At 36.3% G+C, this 24,455-nt stretch overlaps 3 protein-coding genes across 10 annotated transcripts in view; 1 reads left to right on the top strand and 2 right to left on the bottom strand.

Annotated features, from left to right (window-relative positions):
• Nucleotides 1–1,357, bottom strand: part of LOC112456567 (coiled-coil domain-containing protein 13-like) — an 8,602-nt gene extending 7,245 nt beyond the window's left edge. The window contains exons 1-2 of the mRNA XM_025019203.1: nucleotides 1,243–1,357; nucleotides 4–1,010 (exon numbers count right to left, since the gene is read on the bottom strand). Coding sequence (XP_024874971.1) covers nucleotides 4–995 — 992 coding nt within the window. The 5' untranslated portion in view covers nucleotides 996–1,010; nucleotides 1,243–1,357. The remainder of the gene's footprint in view (nucleotides 1–3; nucleotides 1,011–1,242) is intronic.
• Nucleotides 1,358–5,538: 4,181 nt separating this feature from the next.
• On the bottom strand, nucleotides 5,539–20,214 carry LOC112456564 (WD repeat-containing protein 7). 8 transcript variants are annotated; one of them, XM_025019200.1, is made up of 26 exons: nucleotides 20,051–20,214; nucleotides 19,243–19,420; nucleotides 18,940–19,172; nucleotides 18,703–18,845; nucleotides 16,432–16,622; nucleotides 16,108–16,253; nucleotides 15,817–15,837; nucleotides 14,765–14,791; nucleotides 13,489–13,579; nucleotides 12,762–13,176; nucleotides 12,295–12,515; nucleotides 11,944–12,163; nucleotides 11,632–11,746; nucleotides 11,316–11,521; nucleotides 11,012–11,149; nucleotides 10,791–10,859; nucleotides 9,987–10,088; nucleotides 9,136–9,348; nucleotides 8,637–8,901; nucleotides 8,224–8,443; nucleotides 7,873–8,101; nucleotides 7,412–7,749; nucleotides 6,822–7,145; nucleotides 6,585–6,677; nucleotides 6,171–6,368; nucleotides 5,539–6,002 (listed from the first exon to the last, which is right to left on the bottom strand). In XM_025019200.1, exons 2-26 carry the CDS (start codon nucleotides 19,405–19,407, stop codon nucleotides 5,817–5,819), a joined length of 4,569 nt encoding a protein of 1,522 aa, XP_024874968.1. In that variant the 5' UTR covers nucleotides 19,408–19,420; nucleotides 20,051–20,214; the 3' UTR covers nucleotides 5,539–5,816. The 8 variants fall into 8 exon arrangements, with proteins under 8 accessions (XP_024874968.1, XP_024874962.1, XP_024874961.1 ...); XM_025019194.1 differs by having other exon boundaries at nucleotides 18,724–18,845; nucleotides 20,051–20,134; XM_025019193.1 differs by lacking the exon at nucleotides 20,051–20,214 and adding an exon at nucleotides 19,491–19,824.
• Nucleotides 20,215–20,218: 4 nt separating this feature from the next.
• LOC112456566 lies at nucleotides 20,219–23,789 on the top strand. The gene is made up of 3 exons (XM_025019202.1): nucleotides 20,219–20,619; nucleotides 20,699–20,897; nucleotides 21,229–23,789. The coding sequence occupies exons 1-3, from the start codon at nucleotides 20,519–20,521 to the stop codon at nucleotides 23,698–23,700; spliced, it is 2,772 nt and encodes a 923-aa protein (XP_024874970.1). The 5' UTR covers nucleotides 20,219–20,518; the 3' UTR covers nucleotides 23,701–23,789.
• Nucleotides 23,790–24,455: the final 666 nt, after the last annotated feature.

The following is a 24,455-nucleotide window of genomic DNA, read 5'->3' as shown; positions in this document are numbered from 1 at the left end:
AGTAAATCTGTTTGAACTTCATCTTCTTCATCTTCTTGATCTTCCTCATCTTCGACATCCTCGTCATCTTCTTCATTCTCTTCAACCTCTTCATCTTCATCTTCTTCATTCTCTACCTCTTCTTCATCTTCTTCGTTCTCCACCTCTTCTTCATTTTCTTCACTCTCTAACTCTTCATCTTCATCTTCGTCACTTTTAAATTCTTCTAAACGTTTAAGTACTGTCTTCTGAATTTCTCTTTTTTTCATGATTTCGTCTTCTTCGTCCAAACTTTCTTCGTCCAAACTTTCTTCCTCAACGTCGCTATCTTCATCATCTTCCTCGATGTCACTGTCATCGTCATCTTCCTCTTGTGGTTTGCCTTTGCTCTGAATATGTTTCTTTTCTGCTTTCGTTTTACTTTCATCATTAGCTTTCTGTTTGCTCTGCATCAATACATTTTCGCGATGTTCCGCTTTCTTATTACTTTTCTTTCCTACTATATCTAATTTCTCTGAATTGTTTCCAGATTCCCGCAATTTTCGCTTAAGCACACCCAACAACTTTTTTGCTCTCTTCGACAATACTTCTCTTCTCTGGATTTCTGCTATCTTTTCTGTTATCTGTTCGACAGTAAGATCACGTTGGTTATAAGGACGCGCTGGACGCCTTTTGTTTCGTTTGTTAATTCTATCGCCAGTTTCTTTCATAGATTTAACAACAGTTAATTCTGTCTTTTCTTTTGTATCCCTCTTCGTTTCTGATAATTTGACAATGTTACTTTGCTGTTTTATTGCCTTATTCTGCTCCTTTTTTTGCTTATCCACTACCTTTAAGATCGGTGCTTTTTCTCCCGATGTGGGATTTCCATTTTGTTTAACGCCAGCAAGTTTGGCTTTTTTGGAGCCCTTCTTGAATTCATTGATATTTTCTTGTTTCTGATTTGATTTTATAGAAACAGAAGTTTCGCTAAGCGATCGTTTCTTTGCTTTCTTATCCTCTACCTTAGTCTTCATTATCAAACGAATATTCTGCAATGTAAAGAGAGAAATATATGGAAATAAGTGATATATGTGAAACGATATGTATTCAAATCCTGAAAGCATGATTAAGAGCAGTGTGCAAAATTTCAATCTCACCACGTGAGATATATTTTAGCCACGTGTTGGAGATTATCCAAAGCATCCGGCACATTTAAGTTATGTACAATACATCTGTTTCATCTATAAAATATTTGCAAACACATTCGCGCATTTAACTTACCTTTCCAGAAATGACTCGAGACGCTTTTCAGTGAAAATCGTGAAATAATCGCCAACAGGACCGTTTTAAGGTTATGTTCCAAGCGGCGCGCAGCGTGCAACGTGCAAGCTCCGTAGAAGAGTAGACAGTAATGGAATACAAGACCGCAAGATGGAGGCGGAGGTCGCGTAGGCGGAGAACGAAATTATGATCGGATCGAAATATCGATCCAAGCTACTCCTGATCATAATCGATAGTGCGATTGTTGCAGACTTCGATTGATTTTTTAAGCAAATAATATCAAATATTATTTCGTTAATATAGATTAATTTTTTTAAGTTATTTAATTATAACAAATATTCATGTTCCAAAAGCTGATTAAATATATAAATATATATAAATATCGATGCACAAATAGTATTTTCCTTTTTCCATTAATAATTTTGTGAATATGATTTCTCTTTATTAACAATTAATATATTAAAGACTTTTATAAAGTTCTATTTTTTAAGTTGATGAACTATAATAAATATTTATTCTCTTATTATTTTATTAAATATCGTGATATTGCAAATATGCGTAACCGAAAGATCTAAATTATATAAATATTGATTCACAACACGTCAAGTTCCATTTTTTTATGCCTCTATCATTTTCAATTTATTTGAACCCTGGTGAAAAAATGTCTCAGAATTTTTTATATATTATTAATCAGAATTTTTATAGAAATTTTAAGACTCTTAGAATTTTTTAAACTTTTTAAATGAATTGAAACATTTTTCAGAAAAGCTCCGAAAAAATAATAATAAAATACTTCAGATTTTTCCTGCCAACATATATCTTTGTAGAAATCTGAATATGAGAAAATCCGCTCAATTTATTAAAAATTTTCATGCATGTAGATACTGAGATGTTCCAAAAATCCTCATCCAATTATTTTTAAAAACATTTGAAAAATTTTACATTATTTTTAAGAATTTTACGTAAATCTAAAAAGAAATGAGAAATTCTTAGAAAATTTCAGAGAAAATATGAGTAATCTTTTCACCATTCGCACATCTCGTCAGATTTCATTTCTCGACTACCACTCAAAACATTAGAGCTCCAAAAAAGAAATACATTAAAAAGAACGATGAAGTTCGGAGTTTCTCTCTTTATTATACTTGTCGACAATTATAAGCGATACGAGTAGGACAATCGTGTTATCCGGTATAATACGACCTAAACACACCCTGTAAGGTGGTGCATAACGCGCATAATCGGTTACGGTTACAACGTACACAAGATAATTACATAGATACAATTAGGCGTAGCTTGGTTTGTACACGTCACTCGCGATCAATCAGACGCTAGATAAACTCATTCCTATGGTCGATCGACCATTCAAACTAACGCTATGTAATTCTCGTCGCCCGCCGAGTTTTGCAAAAACGAGGACAAGCTGGCCTCGTTAATTTCGATTCGAAATTAATTTGAAAAAAAAAAGAAACGAAAAACGGCAGAAAACATCAATTTTGCAAATATTTTTGTTTCTTTCATTTCGTGCAGGATGGAAACTCAAAAATGAGTTTGGTGCGAGAATAAATTTAAATTACATTGGTAGAGAGAGCAAATCGCTCTCTCCCGAGTCTACGAATAGATATTTAGAGAAGTGCTTTATGCGCGAATGCCGATCATAGACACGCCTGCGTGATACGACCGACGCTATAATATAATGTATCATAAAGTAAAGTATGATTGCGCTAGTAGATCAGTACAACGCGTAAACGATCTTGTGTTATGATGAAAAAAAGATTTTAAATTATGAAAACATCGGAAGAAGCGAATGTGCCCTTCCACATATAATTTTGTGCATGCAATTTTTTCTAATAGACCTATCAGAGTATTAAAACTATTTGAATTATAAACAATTGAAGATGAAGGACACCTCCACAAAGTTGAGAAAATTGCTAACAGACAGTAAGCTCCTACACTTTAATCAATTTCATGTAAATTTGGGAACTATGTCTGAACAGATTTGAAATCTACTTTATCGAGGTATTTAATATCCGACTCAGGTGGTAGGTGGTAGTATCTTAAATTTTCCTTTAAAAAAGTCAATAATAATATCACAAAGTTATGCTTCGTGTAAAAAAAATATTTTTAACGCGAAAAACTTAATTGTGCTACTAGAGCTTAAAATTTCTTAATATAAAATTGTGTATGTTATATATTTTATTGTATATTGTATTATAAATTTTTTGCGTTAAATTTTTTTTCGTAAAGCGCGATATCATTACTTTTTTTAAAGAAAATTATAAAAGATACTTAATAATATATTTAAAAATAAATTAAAATAAGAAACGTTAAGAAACGTTATTATGAGAAATATCAATTTTCTAGACTATCCACTCCAAAGAATTATTCTTTGTGAGCTGTACATTAAATTAGTAAAATTCAGAATCACACGCATGTGGTCCAATTTGTCCACAGTTTAATACATAACAATAAGGCTGGTATTCATAGTCCATTCTTATTTCAAGACCATCTTAAGTAATGTCTTAAGATGCTAATACAGTCATTTCATTGGCTGGATGGAGTCTTAAGACTGCCTTTGACCAGATAAGATCTGACTATAAATACCGACCTAACAGCGTATTTTTAAAGTGTTTATGATAACTTTGGTAATCTAAAACTGATTGATTCTCAAAAATAATACAAATAATCCCTGCTGGCACAATCTTACATGCTATATGATACGCATACAATTTAAAGCTACATATGCATATCCATATATTCTTTCAACTTTTCTTACTAATCTTCTCACGAGAGAAAGCGCGATTGATCGGGAACATACATTATCGATTTATCGATCGTTCCAGGATGGTAGTCATTCAGGTATCCAGGCTCGAATCTCGACAAAAGGACCATCATCCATCACCAATCGCAAGATTGATGCGGAGTGACCACAAGTCACACATCTCAAAAGAAAAAAAACAAAAGAAATTAAACTACAGAATTGTAAATAAATAACGTGCTCATCCTAAAACCATTTTCTTCCACAACTGATTGAAAAAGAAAGAAAGCGATTTGCACGCGACTTACGACACACCCGATACACGTTTGTGTGGCATAATGTACTGCGAGAATCCGCGTACACAAAATAAAAGTGACATAAATTAATCCTACGTGTGTATCTTACGCACGCGACGCTCTGTCGTTCGCAAACAGAGGGAACGCTCCGTCGTTGGTGACGAGAGAAGAGCGACGACGCAGGGCGTCTTCAGATTGACCGATCTCGAAGAGCAGACATGCACTTCACCCTATCCTACGTGATGAAATAAATACTAATATCGGTTAGTCAATCGTGGAATATTCGTCAATTTAGCGTCACGGTATTAAATGTCACGGAGCCGCCGAGCAACCTTACTGCCGTCCGTCATTATTCTTAGCTACGTGTATATATACTGCTCTACGGTTTTTCTTATTCACATTTTATTTACTTAAATCAAGAAATGCACAATCTCAAACCAATGCAATCTTAACATCCGACTCATAAACACGTGATGTGCGACCCGAGGATTTGGACAATCTGACGACTCGAGAAAATCCCAGGGACTTAATGAGAAGCGACGAAACGTGCAAGTTTAATCCACCGGAAGTTGACAATATACTTTCAAGCAATATATGTACAGGATAAAAATACAATAGAATGCTCTCTTTCGTAGCTCTGCAGCCTAACAAAGCCAGATGGAAATTATCCTTATCTCTATCGTACGAGTACCTAAGTTATGACAAAATATCCGATCGTTAATAAAACTAAAACTTCGCAGCTATGCAATAAACTATATATCTTACAGATGCTGCAACTTCCGGGGGATTGGCAGGAACAAATTCGCGTTGCATGATCTCCCTGACCTCGTAAAATTTACGTGACAAACTATTGCTGATGATCCGTACTTTCATCGCGCCAATTTAGCGCCAAATAAGGCTGTCTGACACCGACTTTATTTAAGAGAAGAATATCTTAGATTGGATTCGGACAGCCATACTACATATCAACGATATACACAGTGAAATACAGCGAAATCCAATTATTCAGTACTAACATTATCAATTAAGTACCATGAGCGCGCCGAAATCGGCGACGGCGCTCCTGGTTTACACGCGAATTATTTCGACTAAAGTCGCGCCGACAGCTTCGATTAGCTAACTCCAAAAATTAGATTTCCACCTTTCAATGTAATTGTAAACAAAGAAAGAGAACTTATATAAATAGTTAGCGCTAAAGCCTGATTTATATGCAGTGTTCCCTTTAAATTGGTATGTTTTTCAATATATGTGGAATCGCTTACTTTTTTTTTTTTAATCACTTTTCTACAAGAAATAGCCAAAAAATAGCATTCTTTAATTTGGAATGCTATTAAATTAGCTTGTTCATTGAAAACAGCGTTGTTGTTATTGACTATCGTTAGGATTCATGTAAAAAATTTGTTAACGAAGAGAACATCGTATAAATCAAGCTCAATCGATGTAGTCGGCGCTAAATGGCGAGCAAGCTGCTTTCGCTTGCCGAACGAAGCCGTTGGTAGCTCCAGATCGATCTCGCATGATGTTCAAACATTGAAGCGCGTTTCCGAGCCGTCAGCGAGCATCAAGGTGACTGTGCGATTGTTGATCCAAATCAGCCGTGCTAAGCGCATAGGGTTCAATCGGGCCACGTCGTTGATGGGCGCGGTACTGTAGGACTTCACGCAGCGAGTCTGCGAGTTGCCCAGGCCGAACATGCCGCTACTGGTTTGCTGGAAAATCGCGAAATAACGTCACGCATCATTTTTAAGATAAACCAGAAGAACAAATGTTATTAGAATCTTTATATCTATATATTGTACAATAGATTGCTAGGAGCTAAGACAACATTAGCGTAAATATTGATAAGAATTAGACATTGTGAGATTTTGTACGCCTACCTGCCAGAAACATAGTTTATTCTCGGAACAAGAATAACTGACGAGGAATTTCCCTTCCGGTGAAAACGCCAGCGCGGTAACCGGCGCCGAATGAGCCGAGACGGTTTGACACTTGACGTTACCTCGCAGTTCGTATAATGCCAGCTGACCGCCGCGGCCACCAACCGCTATCCTGCGCGTTGCTGGACAATGACTGACCTGTAAATAAGAAAATTTAAAAAAATAACTTGCAAGCACATCTATACTACATAAAATATACATCAAAATATCGAAAGAATGTTTTATACAACTCGACAAAATTTTGATAAATGATAAAAGTTTAATCATTAAATCATAACTTGGATTAGAAGAATTGAATCATAATAAATAGTTATATAATTCATTCATAAAAAATCCTAGTTATGTATGGCTTACTTGATTAAATCTACACACTGCTGGAAATACTTCGTTCAAAGGCTTCATTTTCAGATGACCTGGATCAAGACAATGTAGAATAATGTCCATTACCTACAAACGTAATTAATTACATGAAAATTAATTTAAAAAATACAGATATTATTGTTGTAAATATACAAAACATGTTGCGTATATTGAATTTTCTTTTTTTTCCGAATAATTAGCTTTGTTCTTAAAACAAAACTAGATTGATACCTCCACGAGAAGATCGCTCATCTCACTCTGCATCTTGTCAATTAATTGTTCGACAATCCTGAGGATCTCTGGCTTTGCCCTGGTCAAGACACTCGCACCTAGATTGACGTTTAAGGTCTGGGCATTCTGTTGGAGAGTGTTAAACCTGGCTACTTCGCGAGCCATCGTGGTGATAAAAGCAGCTGGCCTAGCGGTAGCGATCAGCGTTAAAGCATGACGTGCTGTGCGGCAAGTGTCGGCTTGCGGCGTGAGAGGAAGGCCGTATGTCAGACTCGGTACTAACTTGTCCGCATCGCAACACATTTCCAATAGGCCTAACAGAACCTAAGAAACAGCATTAAAAATAATAAATAATTAATTTTACATATACATTCATATGTAATATAATGAACATAAAACAAGATTTTATATTTAATAGATATATTCCTTTATGTAAACGTTAGTGTCTGTTCGATTTAGCGACAATAGTAATATAATCATGTTTTATTATCATCATTATCTTATTAAAATTTATTTGAACACACACAAAATATAATGTGAATGTAAAAATATTGAAATATCACAATAAAATATTTCGAAATATTATTTACCTTGGATACATCGAGATACGGTTCCCACACGGTGAATCCTCTGCCAATAAGATCAATCGCGGCTCTTCGTAATGCTGTGTGCAACGGTAACTTCGGAGAATGAGGCGCATGCAATAAATGAGTGAGCGCCATGCTGGTATGTCTGGCAAGATTGTTATTTCCTATGCCAAAGCCTTCCACAATCGAGCTCTTCCGTCTTTGCTCGTTATCCCTTCTTTGGTTTGTAGTAGTTACATCCTGACCAAATTCAGCTCCTATTACGCCCAGCAACACCACCGCCGTGGTTTGCTTTCGCTTCAATTCCGCCACGCTTGATGGCTTCCTAGCTATACTCAGCTCTACCAAGGAAAATTACAAACTGTAATAGTTATTTTAAATTCATTTTGTGCATATATATTTCCACTATATCTATTTTTCTTACTATTTAAAGTTTAGAAGAAAACCTTCTCTAATGGGCTCACCTTCCGCTAATTCCTCTTCTTCATCTTCTTCCTCTGGTTGTGACTCGGACGGTGGCACCGGACTTCCGGCTGCCGGCGAAGTCATCTGGCTCTGCGGTTGCGGCGCAATCGGCTCCTGAGTGCTATACATCGGCAAATACTGCGACCAGTTATCGACAAGCGCTTTGCGGCCCTTTGAGCCCATCCTGCCTAACTCGGCAAGAAGCAAAGCTTGCGCTGCTTCTCGAATCTAGAATACAACAAAGTGCGATGTACTTCAAAAATAAGATAAACAACAATTATATGATTTCCAATAACTCAATAATTTAAGCTCTAAAACTGAGAATTTCTTCAATGATTTAACACACAAACCTCCACACATTGATGTTGCCACCTTCGTGCCATCATCTCCACTTGCGGCCGCTTGAAGGTCTTTGCACCACCCTGAGCCGCAACTTTATCAGGCAACAATACGCAATGCAAGGTAGCCAGGAGAGACCAACCCTGCTTGATCTGCGCTTGTTGTACCGTGTACATTTCCTCATTTTCCTCTTCTGTCTTATTCCAATTTACTGCACTTCTATTGCCCGGCCTATTCATAAAAATTTACTTTCCAGATAATACTTTATTTCATGTTTTTGTATATTATATATTCAGATTTAAATTTCTTTGTTAAACATACTATATGACTATATTACAATAATACAATAATACAATTAGGAGTAACTAACGACAATCTAGTATTATTGGTTGTATTGTAATTTAATTATTTTGCGTTAATTCACCTATGCATCTTGCGGTTTCGCTCTTGCTCAGGTACAAAAGTTGCATTGTTCATCGACATTAAAGTGTTCGATAAAGCGACTACTGCCAGTAAATGATTACTCGTTAAGGTTGTCGATAATTCCCAGTGTGCTCTCGCCGTGAACGCTCTAGTGAGTCTCTCTTGCCTAACTAGCTCAGCGGGCAAACGTTGCTCCAATTGAGTTGCAGGTTCACCGACTGGCTCGAGCTGCGTTTGCCAAGTTGGTAATAACAGCGACATGTAACCTGCAATATTTTTATTTGACATTAAAAATATAAAAATTCTTTCAATACTATGCTATTTTAAATATAAAAATATATTTCATATTAGACAAAAAAACTATTTGTACATATAATTTAAATGGATCCTAAGACATAAAAAGATCTTTCATAAATGTGTTTTAATCATGACTACATGTAAGTTTTAGCAGAGAATTTATTTTTGAATAACATACATTATAACTTTATATTGAAACATACCTCCCTTGGATAGTACTCCGAAAGAGATAGGAACCATAGGCCGCAATAAACCCAACTTTCCCTCGCAAACTCTGTCCAAGTCTGGATCCATGCCCCAGGCGTGCAGAAGGCTCAAAAGCAGCTGCGCTACTTCCATCGTCGCATTTGGCTCGCTAAACGCACCGTTCCGTTTCAAATTGTTCTTTGCCGCGTCACTGTTATTCCAATTGTCGCCTGCAAAAAGTTGAATAGACATAAGTATTGCAATGATTCTTGAATAATACTCGGCAAAACAGCAAGAACTGCTATGGTATAACGCAACTGGAAAAACAAGACTTTAACAAAAGAATAAATACATAAACATATTGGCAAAATCCATCGAAATAAAATTCCTAAAAGGTATTCACTAGTATCACATACACACACGCGCGTCCTCGCGCGCATAATAATAATAATAGTTAATATATAATCCACAAACGAACACATTATAAACATAATCAGTTACTAAATTAAAGAGAAGCAAGTGGTAATTCTATGAAAACACATATTAAATTTTACTTAAAGGCTTTCACACACAAGCGTGCATATCAATAAAATTAAAGCTATCTTAGTAGTAATGATATCCATCTCCATGTTTGATGACGTCCGACTTGGTGTTTAGAAACCTAATGGAATTGTTAAGAATATAATGTAGACATGGTGAGGATAAAACCATTTAGTGCTCTGAAGAAACTAACTACGATTTCTATCTATTGACACACGAGAATCATAAAGTGTAAGTGGGCACTCTAAAATACAACATGAATTCGTGCGAGACACGCTGTAACCGTGAATTATAAAAATTTGTCATTGTCAAAGATACATTGTCTAACCTTTGCCGTCAAATGTGGACGGCTTGAGGCCGACGCTTTCCGCTTTGGCCTGTAATTTAGTATGCACATTCTCCGCACCCTCCTTCATCTTAGCCAATATACCTACAGAAAGAAATCTATCTTTAGATAGTACGATAATCGAAGAGAAACTGCAAGAAAACGTCTACCACAAATGATTGAACTGAAGAAGTCTATAAAGAAACATTAATGCTACTGCAACCTACTAAAAATAGAAGCAAGAAATCTTTGAGGATTGAATTAAATTATATTTGAATTATATTAAGATTATTCAGAATTTTACAGTTACAAAAATTTGTAAATTAGGGACTTTAAAAGATTCAATGATATGAAAAACAAAAACTTGAAAGATACTATAATAAAAGAATATAAAGGCTGAACTAAAACATGATTATTGAATGGAAAAAGTTGACAGAAAAGAGATAAAACTCGACATGACCCGCGCGAACCTATAAAAACATATTTTGCAAATAAAATATAAAATGCACGTCAAACAATTTCTTTCGATTCGAGCAATTACAAATCAAATCAAACTTTATGACAAAGAAGGACAACAATATCATGTGTTATATGTGTCAATTAACAAGATACGCAAATAAATCATTAATAAAATATTTTCAGAATTCTAAAAAAAAAAAAAGATTATGAGAATATTGATATTTTCTTGTGAAGCTTGTAACAAATATTAATATATAGGGATTTTAGTAATCCAAATAATTTTATACGTAAACGAAATACATGAATAAACAGAATTGCGAAACAAGTAACAATAATAAAACACGATACCGTGACGATCCTTCTCCTTCAATATTCGCTCAACATCACCCGCCTTATCCTTGACGCGACCGAAAAAGTCTACAAAGGGATACATTAATAGAGATAGCTGCAATGCTTATTCTTAAACGGATAGAACTGCGAAAAAACGTGGTTCTTATCTACAATAGTTATATTTTAAAATACAACATTTTATCATAATATAATTTGGAATAACATGAAAAGATCCTTACCAACAATTTTCTTGTGCGCATCGGGACTGGCGGACTGAGTGAGTGCTGCAACTTTCTGATATTCGGCGGCGGAAATAAGTCCTTGCGCCTCTAAGGAACCGGGTGACATAGCACCATACTCGTCGCTAAGTAATTGTACTACAGCGGAAAAGCAAATTAAATTATTATCGTAATTATCGTATCATGTCATAACAAACACAAATTATATAATGCAAAATTACTTTCGTAATTTTTTACGTAATTTTTATACATAAAAATTTAATTTTTTCATAGAAAATATTAAAGTTTTACGAAGATTTCATACCTATCAGCGCTTCTATGTCGAAAAATAGGATATGACTCTCTGGATCCTTCGGGTTACTTCTGAATCCTTGGATCATCAACGGCGAACCTTTGGCTTTTATTTGATTGCCGTGGTCGGGACCATGCCCACCGTGAAGCTGTTGCAATTGATGCAGCCCTCTTTGCGTCGCGTGTCTGATCGCCGACAGGTTCCGATGGCGCAAACCTCTGAGAAGTAAAAATTGGACGGACTGTAACGGAGAACGTTATCCCGGATGATTTACTACGCTGAGGAACACGCAAGATTCTCACCATCCGTGCTGCAAGATTTCATTTACCTAAAGAAATGCACGGCAGGATTAGCAAGTCCTAGCTCACCGCCGGCGGCGGATCCACCGGCTGCTGCTATAGTGTTCTCGTCGCAAGCGTAAAGCACCTCTTCCGCGATAATGCCTAGAAGAAGAAGAAGTAATTCGCTGTTCTCATGAATTCTAAACGCAATTTAAGAAATGTAGTGACATAAGGCAGAGAACATAATAAATATCTCCGAGACTCTGAAAAAGTAAAAATTTAAGGAGTCCTAAGAAATTGAAAGATTAGGAAAATACGAATAATACTCGGGAGACTGAAACAACGTGGAGCAAACAAACCGTGCAGTACGCGATCCAAGTGACCAGTTTCCATTTGCCAGACGTACACGGCACCGTCCGAACATCCGACTATCATGAAATCATCTAGTGGTCTCCATTTGATGGTCACAACTGGGAAAAGGTGTCGCGAGGCAAGCACGACGCATTTTCTCTCCGCTAACGAGAGCAATGTAACACTGTGGTCCGATGCAACACTGCAAACGCACTTCTGTATCCTAGGCTGCAAATACAAATATATTAAATCTTAATCGATTTTTAGCAATATTTTACATGGATTAAGACTCGACTAAAGGGCTTAGAAATTAATCGTCATTCTTATTGTATAAATTCTTATAATGAAAATAGTCATACACTGCAATTATCGGGCGGCACCATCAATTGCGTGATTTCACCGGCATGAACGCAAAACCGATGGATCATTGTGCCGGCGTATAAATCCCAGAGACAGACAGCAAAGTCCACGGAACCGGAAACGAGATGGGTACGATCGTAACGAGGTGCCGCGCCGTGAGGATAAAGCAGACAATTTACTCGTCCTGAGTGGCCCAACAAAACTTGATGCGGTGGCCAATCTGAACGTATGTAAAGAAAAAATAAAAATTTAAATCGTAAAATATTCTGATATTGATTTAAAGTGAGTTATAAAGTATGAAGTTATTACATTTTACATCATCTACTTGTAGTTTTAATTAGTTTTACATCGTGTCGATTTATTGATTTAGTATTTTTACACAAGTATAACTTGGAGAGATGCACATCCATTATCAGTACTTCAAATATACAGATTTTATAGAGAAATAATAAAAATATGATGATACCATCGTATTGCTGATGATTGCCGTGGAGTAGTTGAAGCATTACGGTTTGTGTCGCCGGCACGATGATAATGCTACCATCCTCACGACCGACGACTAGTCGACTCTGTTGCGGCAAATATATGCAAGCGGTGAGCTTAATGCCGTGGCCATCGCCGGTGTCCAACTGATCGAGTATCCCTACAGGAGGCGGCTTCATCGCGTCCCAGGCAGCGGTGAGACTCGTCTTCACGGTCGGCGACAATCCCGGTGGTGACGACCCGTCGTTCTGACAGATCTGAGCGAGCTCCTGCGTCGTCACGTCTGGCACTGTCCAGAGAATAACGACGCCCTCGCTGTCCCCGCGTAACAGATACTTTAGGGTCTTGTTCTGACGCTGTACGGTGACCAGTCGCATAGCCGGCGGACAGGAAAGAGGCTGAAACACGGAAGACGAAAATCCGCGGATGTTGGAAAGCATGTAAACAACATTCGGGAATTAGAGGAAACCGAGAAATAAAGGATCAAAGAATTCAAGGAATTGGAAACTTTAGGAATAAAGTTTCCTTGGACTAGCAATCTTTAGAATCGAAGATTTTTAAGACGAAAGAAGTCTTATGTAGGAATAAAATATTTAGAGTCAAGAATTCGAAGAGTTGAACATAGAACAATTAAAAGACATGTCTGTAATAAGATTATCAAGATAGGAATACTCCTTGTTATCGCTATACAATAGAAAAATATTTCTCACCTTATCTCCAGGTTGCGTTAATGTGCAGTACAGATATGGCTGATCGTACTCCGCACCGGCGGTGTGAAAGTTCTTGTTATCCGCAACGCTACTGCATACCGTGGAAAAAAATTCGTGATTAGTGATTATTTTTATGTAAAATAAAAATTTAAACACACTATTCATGGACATTGTTTTCCGCTGGAGAAAATATCGCAAAATATAACACAGACATGAAAATCTTCGAACATTGAATATGCACATTCAAGAAAACTGTGTCCAAGAATAGGCCAACTATTTTTCCACATTGCATAAGCTTCATATTGCGTCGAATTGCTTCCAGTATGCGTGTTTATTTGCCGACTATGTTTACTAGCAAGCAAACGCTGCGAGTAAACATCTTTTCGAAGCAATAGCATTTTCAGAACATTAGAAACGATACACAAAGGTAGAAAAGTCTGTAGAAGATTTGATGCCAAGACTTAGACAAATTTTATTAATTAAAATTATCCTTATACTAGAAAGAAAGAAAAAATTGCGAATTTTAAAATACGACATATATTTCGTGCCTATTATTTTCGAACTAAAACATAGTACTGATTTTTCTTTTAATATTGAAATATTCTGCCTTTGGAAAGACTTTTTCCAATGGATTACCTTTGTGTCACGTCTGTTACTTTAATAATAATCGCACAGTTAATAATAACAGTGCAAAGCAACTTAAAGCAAACAGAATTTGAGAACATAAGTAATGAAATATGGCAATACGTAATTCTTCCTCGCATTTACCTTCTTTCGCGTATCTTTACATTTTCACCTCGTTCTATTTTATCTGTTTAGACTGCGATTAAGGATTGTCAATGATTATGATGGATTGAATATACGCGATTGAAATACCGCAGTATGTATATGAATGTATACATGCGAGCTCTTGTACGTAAACGCCAATGAAAATTCCTGACGTTAAAAATATGAGAGAAAATGAGGAAAATGAAAGTACCATCGTATGTTTGGATGCTCACTGATAATGCGCGTAATTCGCAATATAATAAAATTTATTAGAATAAAATATGAAATTTGATGCATTCGCATAGTGACATTAATACGAATCCACGCTGCTGAGTTTATCATATCACCTTGTACCAAAGATGAGTAAAAGCGAATTATCGTGTTTACGAACATAAGAGAAAGGTGAAGGAGAATGACAAAACGAATAAACGTAAAGAGACGAAGAGGAAAATAAAGATTAGAAGAGAGAGCAATATGGAGAATATGTACAAGTGATAATGCGGGTTACCTGCTGAGAGCCTTGCCCTTCAGCTTGCTAGAAGAACACCAGATCCCGCGTAGAATGCAGTAGATGTGAATAATATGAAAAAGACATTACCGTAAGATGGATCATTGTGTTAATTGTTAATTCATGTGCATGTACGAAAGTTGTGTTCTGGGACTGTACTACGCTCAGCCGAACGCTGAGCCACTTCCCGAATGCCGCAAAGTTCACCCCAAAAAAAGGAAGTCCCCCCTTCATAATTAGTTTCACATAAAAGAATAAAATATGACATAGACGAATTTTATTTAATTAACCATTTAACTATCGTTCAAGTTTGATCATTGTTCTATTAATAGTTCTATTATACTTTCCTGATGTCAACTGCTGTTAATAATTACATTCGAGGTATTCTTATTCATATATCTCGAATGAAAATCGAATGGAATAACTATGTGTGAAGGCAAAGAATGGGTTACTTCTTAATTCATGAAATCGGGTTGTTATAATGTAGCGTATTTTAATAAACGATAACGTGTGACTCCGGATATGTAGGCGCATGATAAATGGTTACAAACAAGATAAAAAATAAAATATTGAATGTGTGCATTGCCAGCAAGTGCTTCTACAGCATTCTCAGCCCTATAATTGAAAACTTGGAGAACTCATTTCCGAGTTAATGCGCTTGACAATTAAGCTAGAAATTCAAAACAATTTTGGCGTTACTTTTTCAATGTCACATATTATTTACGTATATAATTAAAATATTAAAGATTAAAATATTAAAGATTAAAGAGTAAAATATTAAAGATTAAAACAACAGCTGTGAAACATCCGTGAAATTATTTCCCAAAGATGTGTCACGTAAATTGCGATTAAGTATTTAGCTATTTAAATCGTTATTTCAGCATTTGTTAATCGTTATAAACTGCTTTATAAAGTCAATAAAAAGTGCGCTTTTAGTAACCATGACCATGCTACTAAACTATTAATATAACTTTTTCCTCACACAAAAATATATTGTTAGAGATTATTTGCAAAAGAATTTTAATACTTATATAAACGCGAGAATAAACTACCTGTCAAGTTGTACCAGAATCCTAGAAGCAATAAAGGGATATGTGCTAATCAATAAGATTCAACATTCGAGTATCTCGATCGAATTGTTACGTAATGTCACTCATTCGCAAATATTAAGTTCGGGGCGTAAGAGAGATAATCAGTCGTTCGTTAAGCAACGTTATTACTAGCCAGAGAGGAGAAAATCAAAGTGTTTAAAAAATTTATTTCTAGAATATTTCTAGAATATACTCGACAATCGTGACGTTCACCGAAGAAATGATCGTACGTTGCGTTAAAGGAGTACGTACTTCGCTGGAAGTTTATATAAATATCCGTGACCTTCGTCGCTCCACAGGATGACCCTATCAGCGGACAAGAAATCGCCTGCCATCCAACGCTCGCCACGTGGGGCCGTGATGGAGCAGAGAACCGAGAAATCGCCGGCATCAAATATCTATAAAATTATTTCAATATATATTAATTATGATATGAATATAGCTTTTGACTACAAATGTAATTAATACAAAAAACGCATCTTAATACCAAAATTTTATTCTTAAAAGTATTTCATCTGACATTTCTGCAATAAAAATTCTCCAATCACATATAGCGATAAGAATAACGGTAATTACCTGCCAATACTTGGAGCATACAATCAGCACTGTTCTCTGATTGTAGGGGCAGCAAGTCATCGCGAGCGCGTTCAAGCAGCGGATCTGTTTGCTCTCGTGCTCGTACAGAGGCTCGCTGTTACGATTCTCGTGTCCCAAAAGCGTCCACACCTTCACCGTGCCCGTCGTCGTCAGAGCCAGCACGACGTCGTCTTTAAACGAATGGAAGCGCCTGTTGCGCGTTAAGTAAATCTAAGAGAGCGTTTTAGCATTTTTAAGCGATAGAATTTCGTTAGGATCAGTAGAACAGTTCGCTGTTTGCTATAAAAAAACTTGCCAGCTTCAACGAATCGATATAATTAATTTACAAATATAAATATTTATGTCAGATATCGAATAAAGCGGCTAAAGGTAGTGTTACAAGTGATTAAAGGTAGCGTTGTTATTCTAATAGGTACAATATGATCCTCGTGAAACGGTAATATAATTCTGTATGCGTATAGTATTACGTGCATGCCAGATGTTTCCGTGGAGTAGAAAGCAATAACGTATTAAATTACAGCGAAATCATGCTTAATTTCAGTTATGCAGAAACTATGTGTGTACTTAATTTATTTGACTAAGCAGAATCCAAGGATTATTTTAATTAAAAAATAATTAATGTGTATAGTTGCGTCCAACAGGTACTGATAATATATTTGCGTTTTCCGCAATAGTGTAACAAATTTGTCTGTCCTGTTTTCAATATTACTTTAAGACCTTCGTTTGCAATTAGTCTGGTTTTACAAATATAAGTTTTATACTAGTTTTCCTGACATATACAATGTGTATACAATCTCCACGTATACAATGTGTAAAAAAAAATACAAGCAATAAATTAGCACTCTGGCGTAACTGCCATAAATAGCGACAAAAATTAGAAATTAATTTTAACAAAAATCGGTAAACATTTAAAGCTGTAAACACTGGCGTTTCCTCCAAAACTTTGCAACTTGCAAATTAAAATTATAAATTACAAAATAGAAAAAAGAATTTAAAAAAAGACATTCTCTAATTTTATTAGATCACATTTTTTAGTCAATGTCATATTTTGGAGAAGTAATCAATATAGTTTAAACATTAACATACTTTTAATTACAACAATGATACGAGATTAAATTTAGCAGTAACAGAGCGTGCAATTGTTGCCGCGTGTAAATATGTACATTATAATATATATATTATATATATTTATATATACTTACGAATAGAGATAGAAACATAGTTACCAGGTGAAAGTGTTATGAAAGTGTAATGAAATGCGATGTGTATATAGATATAAATGACATGTCATTCATATATGTGAGTAACAGGATAGATATATGGATATTGTTACCTTAATATAAAAAGAAAGAGAAGTAAGACGAATTGTTAGTAATGATTAGATTGTTCAAGTGACGATGTGCGGAGAAGAGATGTGTGAACCACAATTAGATAAAAGAAAAAAAAATAAACGAGAAAAGTGATACAGCCTCGACTGCCAGCGCACTAGCGCTGACTTGTCTCCAGTTTCATTAACATGCTGCAACAATGTAACTGTTATTATAAGGTGTCAGTCTAAAAATATTAGATATATAAAACTGCTACTATCAAACTAGATACAATATAAATGACTTTACTCGCGAAACCGAGTAATAGGTCATCGAAAAATAATAGCTCGAAATATTCATCGACAATCCCTGTATCCAAAGCATAAAGCTTCTTCAGGTTAATTACCTAAAAAAAAAGGTAAAGTAGCAGAGTATAAAATTTAAGATACAAAAGAAACGTCTGTACAAGTGCCTCAGATACCGTTAGTTACTTTTAAGTAATTATACTAGGTACGATCATTAATTATTGTAAATAATCATTATTATTATCATCCAACTTAACTTCACCCGAATGAGACACAAAAATAACCGAAAAGAAGAAACTTTACCGCTAATACCCTCAAGTTCTTTATTTAAAAAGAAACAAATATAAAAGATAATGAAACACCAAAAGATACTGTTTCGCGCATTGCTAAATTTTTATTTATGCAAAAGGATATCGAGCGCCGTCTGTTATATAAGAATCATTGAGGAATAGAGAAGAAACAGTTTTAGACAGCAATAGATGCGAGATTCAAACCGAATTATTGCGTTAAACTTTCGATAATAAATCACGAAAAGCCATATTGCGATTCACCTTTTGTACAGTATCTGTTGGCAGTGAAACTGAATAGAAGGTAGTTGTTCATGGTATAAAGCGTAGGTGTGATGGAGTGTAACTAACTTGTATGCACGTAGAACCGACCTTTCCGTTTGGCCGGCCGCAAAACGTGCAAGGCGCTAATCCAGTCTGGATTGACGCGGGAGCTTAGGGTGAACAGCACTTCCAAGCTGAACGGGTCCATCACCAAAACCTCGGGATAGTATCTGAAATACACAAAAAAAAAAGACTTGCATTCATATATATCCTTGATGAAATTCGATACTACCGTGTGACGTATATGGATAATGCTATTTCTACCCAGAGCAAAACAGTCTGACGTCCTCTCCACCCGCAGAAACGTAGGGCAACATTTGCGTGTGGACGCTGTTAAGCTTCACCGTTTCGCGACACTTTCCATCGACTAGATCCCAGGTGCACATCTCCCCGCTCTCGCTGCTGCTGACGATGAAATTCTGCTCCATCACGACGCTGGCTCGGCTGAGACACATTATCGGGGCGGTATGTCCAACCAGCAAGCATCTCGGAGTCATCTACATTGGAAACCACGGCTGTAGCGTGAATCGATAATGAATAAAGGATCCGCAAGCGTTCTGTATATACCTTTAAGGTCTCCGGATCCACCTGCCACAGACATATCTGCCCGTCGTAACATCCTGTCACCAGTGTCTTTTGATCCCGAGACAAGTAGACGCAGGAAATACAATGGGTTGGCGCTATGCGTCCCCACAGCACTATGGGCACCACTAAGCTGGTGCCTGCCGTCATCTTGGCAGACAATCTGAAAACAATTATCATAATGCAACAAACAAAATCTCGATAAACTTTTCTAACTGTTGTTCAGCGCTCACGTTTCTTTTATTGATCAAAGTATACTTTGAAACGACCTAGATCTAGAAAAGTAAAATGCGTAGTTGCAAAGGAAAGAAATAAATATCGGAGCAATTGTTTCGAAGCAAACACTGTCAATCACATATCTCTGCACTGCCAATCAGAAAAATGTCCAAAGCACAAGAGATAATTGCCAGCAATTGAATTACATTCCGGGAAACTGAAATATACAATATCGCTTGATGTGTTATCATTGGTATCGAGCGGGAGATAACCGCGCAGTAAAATAACAAACTAAATAATCACAACTCGCTGACGTCAAACGCACACGAAACCGGCGAGGTGGATCTACGGGGAGGCGTGTCGAGCCCGACGAGCACGTCAGGTCCGCGAAATTCATTAGGCACTCGCGAGGGGGGCAATGATTGAGAGCAATTAGAGGCGTCTGCTACATCACGTTGGCAAAATGTCACAGACGATCAAGGCTACGAGGCGCCGCTCGCGCTGCTCCCGCGTACGTCCACCTTCCGGGCGCGCTGACAAGGGTCGCGCGGGCACGTAACCCGCCGAAAATAATTACCGCGATTCGACGAAGCACCGCTGACAATTGGCCGGGACGTCGCAGTTGGCGATACCTGCCGAAAATCGCCCGGATCCGCAATTCTCACAACACTTCCGCGACCATCGCTGTCTCGCCTGCCGTCGCCGTGAACGGTATTGGACAGTGCGGTCAAGACAGCGATCAGCTGTTCCGCCGCAAAAGTCCCTAAAAATTGGCGCGCGCACAGAGCCCGGGGGCCGGACGAGTTTCCAACTTGCCGGATATATCTATAAAAAAGAAGAAAGAGGATGTGACGTCGTCGTTCCGCCACGGAGAGGCCTTCGAGGATTTGATTTCGAGCACCAATCAAAAGCTTCTTCGCTCCACTTCGCTCACAACACTCTCGTGAGCATCATTCGTCCTTGTTTAACATTTGACAAACAGCAAGAAAGATGAAATAAAGCGTTGCGATCGTTAAGTGGAATCGTTCATCAGTGTGACGCTAAAATGAATAAAAGAGGTTATAAGATTTGCAGCGTTCAAAACTGCCAAAATAAAAGCATAAATGCAAATTATCGTTTCTTTCGTTTCCCTAAGGATGGCGAAAGGTTTGTACATACATGTTACAGGACAATTTCTTCCGTTTAATTTCCTTTAAATCATAATACAAAAGTTTAATGATTTTAGGTCAAGACAGTGGGCAATTGCGTGTCATCGCGAGGATCTCTTGAAAAAAACACCGGAACATGTATATTCCACCTATAGAGTTTGCAGCGACCACTTCGAGAACCGAATGTATTCAAATGATTTGAAAAACCGTTTACTTCCTTCGGCTAAACCAACTCTCAATTTGGGTGAAAACTTAGAAAATGATCGGAATAATGTGGTAAGTAAAGAAATGGTCAATTAAAGAATAAGTAAAAAAATCGAATATATGCTGCAGCTTATGAAGTTAATTCATTTTTCTTCCGCTCTGGAATTGTATAATCTCTACAAGAGATACAATACACAATGCTAGATTGAGACTGAAATGTGAAATACGATTAAGTTCAAATTGATCGTGAGTGGTGTTTGTCAGACACTAATTGGAAGAAAACTGAATTGAATTTATTTATTTATAGTTTTAAGGCTGTTGCAGCCATTGTCTTTGTAACAATTCTGCATGTAAATAGCTGTTTGATCCTGATAGACGTGATCTTTATGAAATCTGATTTCAGAATTGTGCAAATGTAAAAACTAACGCTTCATCTGGTATTCGACAAACCACTCATTTGTTGGAAGAAGGAGAAAGGTCGCAACTTTCTGCAGAGCCTGATGTACGAGCGGAACACAATGTCAGCTTGGAACCAATTAACATCACCGCCAAATCTCTTCAGCCTTCAATCATCATTCTTTCAGCAAATAACAGCAGTAAGGCAGATCCTAAAATTGCAGTCACTGCAGAGACCAGTGATGTTGGGGACCACAGAGGAGTCCAGCTGCTACTGAAGCCTAGTATTCATAAAATTATTCAAACCTCGAATGATTTGTCTACTCATGCTCCGAAAAAATTAAAAAAACAAGCAGAAAATAAAATACTAAAAAAAGAATTAAAAAAACAAGCAGAAAATAGAATACTAAGAAAAGAAAATAGAATATTGAAAAAAAAGAATGCTGCTTTGCATGAAATAATAAAAAAAATAACAGATGTAACCGAAGAACAATTTTTAACGGCCTGTGAAAAATTTCTATCACCGCAAGTAGCAATGTTAGTAAGAGAACAAGTATTATCTGGCAAGAAACAAGTCCGCGGTCGGAGGTATTCCCTAGAATTTAAACGATTGTGCTTGAATTGGTATTTTAAAGGGCCAAGAGCGTACAGAACTTTGGCATCGATATTTTATTTGCCAGGTAGAGTAACTCTCAATAGAATTACAACTAATATTTCTATTACGAGCGGCATAAATAAAAACGTGTTCAATTTACTGGCCGTTAAATTTGCAACTACGCAAGAGTCTGGAAAAATTTGCGTGGTACACTTTGATGAAATGTCATTAAAATGCCATTTGTATTATAATACAAAGACTGACGAAGTTATCGGTTTTCATGATAGTGGCAATGAAAAGCAATTCCATCCAGCAAAATTTGCATACGTCTTTACTGTAAGAGGTATTTTTGATGATTGGAAACAGCCTCTTGCGTACGAACTTTCGAATGCAGCTTGTTCAACTGAAGTTCTCAAACAATTACTCGCTCAATGTATTTTTCAATTGCAAAATATTGGTTTAATAGTTGCTGCCGTAGTGTGTGATATGAATCCTAAGAATAAGCAGCTCGCAAAAGAATTAAGAATCACGCCAACTATCCCATATTTTACGGTGAATGACCGCCAAATTTTTTTTCTATTTGATGTGCCGCATTTGATGAAGGGAATGCAAAATATGTTTTTAAAATATACTTTCATGTTTGACCAACTTTTTGTTAAGATGGAGCACGTAAGACAATTTTATGAGTTCGATAAAATAATGAAGTTCAGGTTGGCGCCGAAATTAACTGACTCTCATGTAAATCCAAGTCTGCTCCAAAAAACGGAAACTCGATTAGCTACTCAACTTTTTAGTCGATCTGTGGCGGCAGGTATATATACATATATGCATTTTGGAAAAATATCACCCGAGGCAATTGGAACGGTAACTTTCATAGACAAAATGGATAAACTTTTTGACATGTTAAATTCTACCGCGAAATACACGGAAGAAAAACCGCACGCTCACGTTTTCGAAGGGAATGAATTCCAGACTGCCTTTTTAAAGGACTGTTTAGAGTTTTTCGATTCATTAATAATTATTAATCACGATGGTCAGGATATGACAAACAAAATTAAATTCATCTATGGCTGGAAAGTTACTATTTCAGGCGTGCTGCAACTGTGGGAATGCCTCAAAGAAGAAGGACTTAATTCTGTGCAAACGAGGAGATTAAATCGAGAGCCTATAGAGAACTTTTTTGAAAAAATTTGTTTAGAAAAAGGAAACTGTTTGAACCCTCCTGCCGTGGCGTTCATTCGAGCATTCAAAAAATTGCTGTTTCACAATTTCTTTAATACGGGGAACAAAAACTGCGAGGATGATTTTGACAATATCTTGTTGGACTTAAACGGACGGAATCAAGATGAAAACAAAGAAATTGAAGAAGAAAGTGAAAGCGGACTTTTTGAGGAATTTATGCCGGATGACGTTGATTATCAAAAGCTCGATTTAGTTGAAAAAAATTCAATTCGTTATATATGTGATTTTTTTATTCGTAAATGTTTAAAGAAACATTCATGCACAATTTGCGAAGGATATAGTATCGATCACGTAGAATTTGAAGATTCGACAATTTTTTGTTTTTTTAAGGCGTACCAAAACAAAAATTCAATTCTTGGAAATTCAGAATCGTCATCACATAATAATTTTATTTTTTACGTGTGCTCATTGGAAGCGATTTTCAATGAGCACTTTCAAAATATTGTTTTTGAGAAAAATGTTATACAAAAATTGTTAGCAGAGGCTGAACTAACAACATTTGAGCATCCATGCAGCAATTTCCCACATTTATATTTAAAAAAATTATTTTTTAGAATGCGGTTATATTACACGTTAAAATTTATAAATCATAACTTTCGATCATCCAATAACCCAAATAAAATGATCATTTGGAGACACTAATGAATACCAGCGTATACGTATGCATGTATGTATGTTGTTTATTTTTTAGGGTACCTAACCAGGATATACAATTTTTTTAGTAATATTCAGTACAAAATAAAAAAACACCCCAACATAATTTCTTTTCCGCCGTACCTATATATGTAAATACATGTATATATGTAAATATATGTATGTAACAAACATATGCCGCCATATATGCAATAAATGTAAGTTTACAAAAATTATGTAGTTTTTGCATTATTAATTTTAATTATACTTTACCACGAATAATAAAATCTTTAACGACAAATAATAATCATTCGTATGTATACTTGGTCGGAAATACACGGTTTTTTAAAGAATCTATATGAAATCGTTTGTATTTCGTATAAAGACTTTTAAAGTGCAATTGAAAAGGTTTGTGAGTCATTCGTATAATTGTAATTAATTATTTATTTTTACACCATGCATTTAGCCGAAATATAGATAAATTAATAAAAGTTTTTATATGGAATCGTTTGTATTTTGTATGAAGTTATGAAGTGTGATTAAAAAGATTTGGAGTCACCCAGATAATTTTAATTAAATATTTATAAACTCGGTAATTAGCCGAAATACAGATTTTTAGTTATTCATGTTGAGAGCAATCACATGTCGGGGCGCCATAGAATGGGTGCGTTTAGCCGATACTCCGCTAGCCTAGCAATCGTGAGCAGTCGCTCGTTTTCGCTCGTTTCCTCTCCTTTTAATCCATTGGGTCAAAAGAGAGGAAA

The sequence above is a fragment of the Temnothorax curvispinosus genome, unplaced genomic scaffold (genome assembly GCF_003070985.1).
Source record: "Temnothorax curvispinosus isolate PA1 unplaced genomic scaffold, ASM307098v1 QBEX01006980.1, whole genome shotgun sequence".
Lineage (NCBI taxonomy): Eukaryota > Metazoa > Arthropoda > Insecta > Hymenoptera > Formicidae > Temnothorax > Temnothorax curvispinosus.
This window is presented reverse-complemented; position numbering and strand designations above follow the sequence as displayed.

What these genes read in the sequence shown, in the direction of transcription:
- LOC112456566 (XM_025019202.1), top strand. Translation starts at nt 20,519, where the DNA reads ATGAATAAAAGAGGTTATAAGATTTGCAGCGTTCAAAACTGCCAAAAT. An exon ending in TTCCCTAAGGATGGCGAAAG is followed by an intron (nt 20,620 to 20,698) that starts GTTTGTACATAC and finishes TAATGATTTTAG; the next exon opens with GTCAAGACAGTGGGCAATTG. An exon ending in AAAATGATCGGAATAATGTG is followed by an intron (nt 20,898 to 21,228) that starts GTAAGTAAAGAA and finishes ATCTGATTTCAG; the next exon opens with AATTGTGCAAATGTAAAAAC.
- LOC112456564 (XM_025019200.1), bottom strand. Translation starts at nt 19,407, where the DNA reads ATGACGGCAGGCACCAGCTTAGTGGTGCCCATAGTGCTGTGGGGACGC. An exon ending in CGAAACCGCAAGATGCATAG is followed by an intron (nt 8,444 to 8,636) that starts GTGAATTAACGC and finishes TTTTATGAATAG; the next exon opens with GCCGGGCAATAGAAGTGCAG. An exon ending in AGAAGAGGAATTAGCGGAAG is followed by an intron (nt 7,750 to 7,872) that starts GTGAGCCCATTA and finishes TTTCCTTGGTAG; the next exon opens with AGCTGAGTATAGCTAGGAAG.